Source organism: Leptonychotes weddellii, chromosome X (assembly GCF_054177405.1).
Source record: "Leptonychotes weddellii isolate Sample4059 chromosome X, ASM5417740v2, whole genome shotgun sequence".
In the NCBI taxonomy this organism is placed as follows: domain Eukaryota; kingdom Metazoa; phylum Chordata; class Mammalia; order Carnivora; family Phocidae; genus Leptonychotes; species Leptonychotes weddellii.
In genome coordinates this window covers 25,763,348-25,771,593 of record NC_138385.1, presented here as the reverse complement: position 1 = coordinate 25,771,593, position 8,246 = coordinate 25,763,348, and the positions used below count along the sequence as shown (strand labels likewise).

The 8,246-nt window shown below is 47.9% G+C and overlaps 1 protein-coding gene and 1 long non-coding RNA gene across 2 annotated transcripts in view; one reads left to right on the top strand and one right to left on the bottom strand.

Moving 5' to 3' along the window:
- The window catches only part of LOC115943648 (solute carrier family 25 member 43), a 38,796-nt gene extending 32,168 nt beyond the window's left edge, over positions 1–6,628 (top strand). Inside the window, exons 4-5 of the mRNA XM_081808339.1 lie at positions 5,205–5,339; positions 5,955–6,628. Of these exons, the coding sequence (XP_081664465.1) occupies positions 5,205–5,339; positions 5,955–6,155 (336 nt within the window). The 3' untranslated portion in view covers positions 6,156–6,628. The remainder of the gene's footprint in view (positions 1–5,204; positions 5,340–5,954) is intronic.
- Positions 6,629–6,630: 2 nt separating this feature from the next.
- Positions 6,631–7,374, bottom strand: LOC145717792 (uncharacterized). Its single transcript, XR_014141214.1, has 2 exons — positions 7,083–7,374; positions 6,631–6,868 (listed from the first exon to the last, which is right to left on the bottom strand). It is a non-coding gene; the product is annotated as an uncharacterized LOC145717792 (long non-coding RNA).
- Positions 7,375–8,246: the final 872 nt, after the last annotated feature.

Genomic DNA, 8,246 nt, shown 5'->3' with positions numbered 1-8,246 from the left:
GACACTTAACCACCCAGGCGCCCCTGGATGGGAATTTCTTTTTTTTTTTTTAATTTATTTATTTGAGAGTGAGAGCACGAGTGGGGGGAGGGAGGGGCAGAGGGAGAGGGAGCCCGACATGGGGCTCCATCCCAGGACCCTGAGATCGTGACCTGAGCCGAAGGCAGAAGCTTGATGGACTGAGCCACCCAGGCATCCCAAGGCTCTGTCACTCTTCTGTTGAGAACCCAGCAGCATCTCCCATTCTCACTCAGTAATTCAAGTCAAAATACTTACGATGGCCTACCAGCCTTATGGGGTCCAGTCGTGGTCTAGTCGCCAGTTACTTTTCTGATGCCTTGTCCTGTTACTCTCTCTCTTGTTCATTCTGTTCCCACCACATTGGCTTCCTTGTTGTCTCTCTAACACCCCAGGCAAGCTCCTGCCCCAGGGCCCTTGCAGATAACTATACAATTCACTTCCTTCAGACCTTCACTCAAAGGTCATCATCTTCTTGGTGAGTCTTCGGGGACCACCCTAATAAAAACTTCAACACCCTCCAGGCACTCCCTGTATCTTTTCCCTGCCTTGATTTTCTTCAGAGCCTTCGCTGCCTTTTAGTATTTGATATAATCATTTATTTGTTTTGCCTGTTCCTTCCCCACAACTAGAATTTCAGCTCTGTGGGAACAGGGACTCTTTGTTTGGTTCACTGCTGTAACCTCAGTGTCTGGCACATAGTAGCTACTCAAGAAACATCTGAATAAATGAAAAGTCTTCAGAGGGGATAAGGGGAGCTAATAGAAGTACAGAAATATTGCTAAGGAGTGCAGGGGGTGAACGGTGCTTTTAATGCTAGGAAAATTGTCATTTAAGGGCCTTGTATATCATTCTAAGGAGCTTGGATTTCATCCTATAGGTGGTAGAAAGTCGGTGAAGGAGTCAGTGGTCCGCACTGAAATGTTAGAGATGCATTCCGAATGCACTGGGAAGAACAGGACTGGGTCAAGATTCACGCATGAGATGGTGGTAGCCTGAACTAAGAGAGTGGCAGTTGAGAATGTAGAAAAGGAGATGGATCTGAGAAGTACCATATTTAGAAGATAAAATTGATTGTACTTGATGACTGATGGGCTAGGGCAGTAAGAGTGAGCAGATAAGGAATCCCAGGTTCCTGGCTTGGGGCAGCCGGCTGAGCAGTCGTGCCATTTACTGAAATAAATACAGAAGAGGGGCACCTGGGTGGCTCTGTCGGTTAAGTATCTGACGTCGGGCTCCAGGCTGGGTGTGGAGCTAGCTAGATAGCTAGCTAGAAATAAATTTGATGTGGTCAAGATGAAAGGCAACACTGGGTTCTAGGTGTGTCAAGGTTTGAGAACCTGTGTGCTATCCCAGTGGAGATGTCCGGTAGGCAGCTGGATGCTTGATTTTGGAGCTCAGGGTGGGGAGGTCAGGGCCAAAGAGAAAGATCTGGAAGTCATCTACCTGTAGGTGGTGTTTAAAGCCATGGCTACAGTAGAATTCCCTAGAGAAGTTGTATAAATTGAGGAGGACAAAAAGTTGCTGGTTATTAGTGCCAAACGCTGCCCAAAAATCCAGTAAGAAAAAAAAAAAAAAACCCATCTACTAAATTTGGCAGGTAGGAGGCCCTGAGTGAATATATTTCATCTATTCAAATATTTCTTGAACATTTGCTATGTGTTGAGAATCCTGAAGATACAGTAGTGAACCAAAGAGGCAAAAATCCCTTCTTCCACGGAGCTAAAACTCTGGTTGGGAGGAGTAGACAAATAAGAAAAGAAATAAGTAAATTATACCAAATCGTAAAAGGCAGTGAGTGCTCTGGAAATAAAAGAAAATTTAAAAATTAAAAAAAAAAAAGGCAGGGAACCAAGGTAGGCCTGGCCAGAATCAACAAGCAGAGTCACGGACACGGACACGGATCCAGACTGCGGTGAGTAGAGCAGCCAGTGGGGAGGGAGGAAGTGGAGTCTGCCAGAGCCTACCGCTGTTTCAGTAAGTGCAGACGAGAAGGGAGAGGGACGTCCATTGACAGAGGAGTGGACAGACACACGGTGGTACGGCCACACAATGGAATACTACTCAGCAATAAACAAGAAGAAACTATTGATGAACACAGCAACATGGATGAATCTCAGAAGCATCGTGCCGAGTGAGAGAAGTCAGTCTCAAGGGGCGCCCGGCTGGCTCAGTCGGAAGAGCATGCAACTCTTGATCTCAGGGTTGTGAGTTCGAGCCCTCCATGGGGTGTAGAGATTACTTAAATAAATAAAACTTTTAAAAAATACTTTCAGAAGCTAGTCTCAAAAGGTTACATGCTGTTTGCTTCCATTTGTCTGACATTCTCAAAAGGCAAAACTGTAGGGACAGAGAGAAGACCGGTGGCTGCCCAGGGCTGGGAATGGGGGAGGCCTTGACAGCAAAGGGGCAGCACATGAGAATGGCGGGGGTGGAAGGAGCAGTTCTGTGTCCTGATGGTGATGGTGGTCACACAAATGGATACGTATGTTAAACCTGCTAGCCCTCTACCCTGAAACCAGGTAATTTTACTGTCTATTAATGTGGGAATGAGAGGTTTGACTGTATCTGAAGGGCAAAGTCAGGATCGGCAGAAGGAATTGTTTTGAAGATGAGAGGGACTTGAGTTTATTCATTTGCTAAGGAGGAAAGTCAGGTCTCTTGGGAAGGGTGCCCAAGAGGAGTTCAAAGGTGTGAGATCCAGGGCACTGGTGGGAAGAAAAGATGTTTATGCGAAGAAGCAAAAGGTGAGGCCCTGCACAGTCTGTTTTCTCTATGAACCAGGAGACCAGGTGACCCACCTAGAGTAGAGGAATGGGTGCGGGGTGCCGGGCGTCAAGGGCTGTGGGAAGGTTTGGCAGGGCCGCCTTGAGGAACAGGCAAGGATGCTCTGAAGGCTCGGTTCGCAGTACGAAAGCCCAGCAGAGGTTGGCAACCTCGAAGCTTTAGTGGTACCGATCTGCCCCTTTGTGGATTCGTCTTCAGTGGCTTGGGGCAGAGCAGGGGTGTGTGGGTGAGAGCGGCTGAAGGACGAGGGGCAAGGATTTTGAGTGTAGGAACAGAAAAAGCTGGGCGAGGATTGGAAAGGGAAGCCACTGAAGCCAGCAGGGAACTGGTGGCCTGCGGAAGACGGGAGGGGGCAAGTGCCTGGGGGCTTGTGATGAATAATAGGAACCAGCGAGGGAGGGGGCCGGTGAATGAGGACACCATGGTCCCGGGGCTTCTGAAGTCTAAGATTTGAGAGGTGGGTGGGGAGGACTAGTAACGTTAGGTAAGGGATTGTATTGCTATTTAGCATACTTTATTTTTTCTAAGATTTTATTTTATTTATTTGAGAGAGAGAGAGAGAGCACAAGCAGGGGGAGAGGCAGAGGGAAAGGGAGAAGCAGACTCCCCGCTGAGCAGGGAGCCTGACGCGGGGCCCGATCCCAGGACCCCGAGATCATGACCTGAGCCGAAGGCAGACGCTTCACCGACTGAGCCACCCAGGTGCCCGTATTTAGCATACTTTCTATGTAATAGTAATAGCACTAGCTCATACCTACTGATCCTTACCATGCGCCTGACACGGCTGATCGCTTTACATGCATATCTCATTTAATTCACACAGCAGCCCCATGAAGTGGGTACTGTGAATAAGGAAACTAAGGCTCAGGAGGGTTAGGTAAGTGCCCAGGGTCACGTGGCCCGTACGTGAAGCGGCCAGAGCTAGACTGACTTGTCCGACTCCAGAGGTTCTGCTTTTCGGACTGTTAGACTATCCTGCCTCTCCCACATGCAAGATCTTTTTTGGTTGCTGTTTCTTTATTTATTTTTAAGTAATCACTACATCCAACCTGGGGCTCGGAACTCAGGACCCCAAGATCAAGAGTCGTGTGCTCTTCTGACTGAGCCAGCCATGCGCCCCTCCTAAGTGGAAAATCTTGATTCCACTTCACTAGAATGCTGTGCTAGTCTCAACTAGACGTTTCAGAAACAAACCAAAGTATGTGCGAAGCTTCATGTGAACTTGACACCGTTATTGAAAGCCAGCTCTGAGAGGCTGTCCCCCTCCCACTGGGCAAGAGGTGTCAGTTTTGTATAGAGATGGACTGAAAAGTCCTTTTGGGGCGCCTGGGTGGCTCAGTCGTTAAGCGTCTGCCTTCGGCTGAGGTCATGATCCCAGGGTCCTGGGATCGAGCCCCGCATCGGGCTCCCTGCTCGGTGGGAAGCGGGCTTCTCCCTCTCCCACTCGCACTGTTTGTGTTCCCTCTCTCGCTGTGTCTCTCCCTGTCAACTAAATAAATAAAATCTTTTAAAAAAGTCCTTTCACCTGACCCCAAAACTGTCTTCTACTGAAGGACAAAAACGTTACTTTCAGAGATGGAGCATGTTGGTGATCAGTCAGGATTGTTCTGGAAGTCGTGATGAAGTCCATGAAGTGGCCAAAGTTGTGGGTGGCCAAAGAGGCGTAAAAGTAAGGATCACTGAAGTCGAGGTCCAGAAACTGGGTGTGGGATGGGTTGGTTGTCTTATAGATGCTGAAGTTCCCTAAGATGATGGTGAATCTGGAAGAGGGGAAGCCACCAGGTGGCACCGTCTTCAGTGAATGGAGAAGACCTTCAGGAGGTCAAGAGATGCGAGCAGCAACAAGGAGTGTGGTTGAGGGACATGAGCCCCAGGCAAGAACTTCTACCACAAGAGGGAAGGAATCGGGGTCTGGGGACAGTAAGAGGGAGCTAGAAGAATGCCGCTATCCCTCTGCTTTTCACCCTGGGACATCTGGGATGTGGGGAAATGAGCAGCCCACGCTTGAGAACTTCACAGAGGAGGCATCAGTTAAGACAAGGAGACCAGGGGAGGAGGGGTATTTAGAAAAGGTTAAGGGCGCGGGAGAACGTTTATCATGTCCAGGGGGCATAGGTTGGGAAGCGACGTTAAGTATGAAGTTTAGTCTGTCCTGAATGGTTGCTTCCTTCCAAGCAAAATAAGCCACAAATAGGTGAACGGGGTGTCCTGACTTCACTGCGCGTTAATATTCATTCTGAGCCCGTCGAACAAGCGCCCTGTGGCACCCATTCTTGGCAGGCATCTTGGCCAAGAGCATAACAACCAGAGCCCAGACTTGAGACCCTGGCTTCCCTGACTAGAACATTTCTTTCCTGGTGACCAAATCACCGCGTCCCATCTTCTGTATTTCCTGCCAGGCTCAGAGCCCGCACCTTCCCCACCATGGAGGAGTGGATGTCCATTTCTCAGGAGCAGTGGACTGCTTCCGGCAGATAGTCAAAGCCCAAGGGGTCCTGGCACTCTGGAATGGACTGACAGCCAACTTGCTGAAGGTGAGAAGGGCGGTGCATCCCTTGCTTCCCCGCCTCTTTGGATTCTAGCCCTTTCCCTTGCTGCACCCCTACAGGTTGCCTGGGGACACCCCCGTCTAGCACTGACCCATGAGCGCGGGCTGGCGGTCAGCCCAGAGACAGGGGGACCCTGTGCAGTGGCAGGGCATCTGACACCCCATCCTGGAGGAGCTGAGCATTCAGCGTAGAGGCTCCTGACATGGGGGTTCATGGACTCCTAAGGGGAACCTAATCTCCCAGCCTAACATCATATGCAAAAATGTATAGGTATGTGCATCTCTCTGGGGAGAGGATCCATAGCTTTCATCACATTCCCAAAGAATTTCATGACTCCCCCCCGCCCCAACAAAAAAAGATTAAGAACTCTGGACTAACCTTGAACAAGTGTCAGGTTGTCCACAGGCATATTAATCCAGGCCATGCTCCCCCAACCCACACCGGGTCAGCTTTCATTCTGCCATCTTCCCGGACTCCAAAAAGAATGATGTTGTATTGTCCACAGCCTTTACCTCAGTTTACCCTGGTCCAGGTTGACTGCAGATGCACTGACATTTTCTTTTTAAGATTTTAACCTGATCTTCATTTCTTTTTAAACAGATAGTTCCATATTTTGGAGTTATGTTTGGCACCTTTGAGTTCTGCAAGAGAATCTGTCTTTACCAAAATGGTTACATTGTGTCTCCTCTGAGCTGTAAATTGACCCCAGGGGTGGATCAGAGTTTGAAGCCCCAGGAATTGCGGGAACTTAAAAAGTTCTTCAAAACTGGACAGCTGAAGTCTAAAAAACCAACTCTTTAAAACTGAATGAAACAAGAAGTGCACTGCCCGAAGGCGTGTTATAATCATAAAAAAAAATGTCATCTCATAACTGTGTGTGCGCAGAGTGGCGAGAGGATACTCCCATCTGCTGCTCTTGGAAGTGAGAAGATTCAGCCACAGAACCAGCTCCAAGCTCCAAACTGATGTCCTGGTGATCACCTGTGCCCTGGAAGAGCTTCCCAACACGACTGCTGCATGGTGGCCTTCCACCAGATTTTATAACAAAAGCTAGCATTAACGAAACGTGCGATTACACTCCGTAAATGTGCAACTTACACGACACCAAAGAAAGGGCATCACCGTGACCTCAGAGTCTCATGTCCTCGAAGCAGCTGAGCAAGTAGCACATCAGGAGCTCAGCCACAGGGCTGCAGCTTGCACTAACCCACACTGGCCTCGCGTTGTCCATTCGACCCGAGTCTTCCCAACACGCTTGTTTCTGAAACTCCTAATGTTTGCTGACCTCTGCATAAATTACGCCCTATCAGAAGCTAAATGAAAGGGGCGCCTGGGTGGCTCCGTCGGTGAAGCGTCTGCCTCCGGCTCAGGTCATGATCTCAGGGTCCTGGGATCGAGCCCCACGTCGGGCTCCCTGCTCCGCGGGGAGTCTGCTTCTCCCTCTCCCTCTGTGGGTACTCTCTCTCTCTCAAATAAATAAATAAATCTTTTAAAAAAAGAAACTAAATTAAAACCTTTTTTTTTTTTTAAAGATTTTATTTATTTATTTGAGACAGAGAGAATGAGAGAGAGAGAACACATGAGAGGGGATAGGGTCAGAGGACGAAGCAGACTCCCTGCCGAGCAGGGAGCCCGATGCGGGACTCGATCCCAGAACTCCAGGATCATGACCTGAGCCGAAGGCAGTCGCTTAACCAACTGAGCCACCCAGGCGCCCTAAATTAAAACCTTTAACATTTAAAAGTCATCACTCTCTCATAGTAGAACCATCCTTTTTTATTTAAATTTGAAGCATCTCAAGCTTAAGAATTTCAGGAATCTTTTTTCAGGAAGGCGGTTTTTACTGTGACCACTTAATGCCCCAGAAGACGTTCTTCCAATTGAAATCATGTACAGTTGAAGTGGCCTGAATTCCCTGCCTTTTCCACTTGCTTTGCAAGCCTACCCTGAAAATAAATTATTTAGTCAACTTAGTTATTCTCACAAGATGTCCCAGTTGCCTAGAAAAGGATCACACATATCAAAAAGAAAAATAGAACTGAACGAAAACACTTCAGGCTAATCATCTCTACTTGATTTTTTAAAAATCAAATTTTGGGTTGTTCCACTTTGGGAACTCCATGGCAAGATTATATAACCTTACTTTCAAATAGTGCCTATCTATGCATTAAAAGACAGTAATATTAAATTGTTAATTTACACACACACACACACACACACACAGGCTTTCAGTATGTTGGAAGTATTTTTCCCTGTTAAATGTAATTTCCAAAGAAAAATGTTGTTTGGTCATTCATCCCTAAGGTGAGTTATAGTGGAGGATCTCATCTGTAGCCCAAGCTGTTACAATGCAGAGGGTGGCAACTTCTTTACCCATAGTGAATAGTCCCTATTTATTAGCTCTTCATATTCCTTGAGGCGACCAATTTTTTTAAAGTTCTGAAATCTGCAAAAAAATTATTTTTTTCACTAGCTCTAAAATCCGAGCCTCAGGTTACTTACATCGTGTTAATATCTTCTGTGTATTCTTCCACCCATATGATGAGATGGATAGCCACACTCTTTTCTTTTTTTTTTTTAAAGATTTTATTTATTTTTTTTGACAGAGACACAGTGAGAGAGGGAACACAAGCAGGGGGAGTGGGAGAGGGAGAAGCAGGCTCCCCGCCGAGCAGGGAGCCCGATGTGGGGCTCGATCCCAGGACCCCGGGATCATGACCTGAGCCGAAGGCAGACGCCCAACCATCTGAGCCACCCAGGCGCCCCCGGATAGCCACACTCTTGCTACTGTCACACACAGGAATGTCCCCTGAGCTGTAGTTTTGGCTTTTTCAATAAAGTTAAGTGGGGAAGGGGCGCCTGGGTGGCTCAGTTGGTTAAGCGACTGCCTTC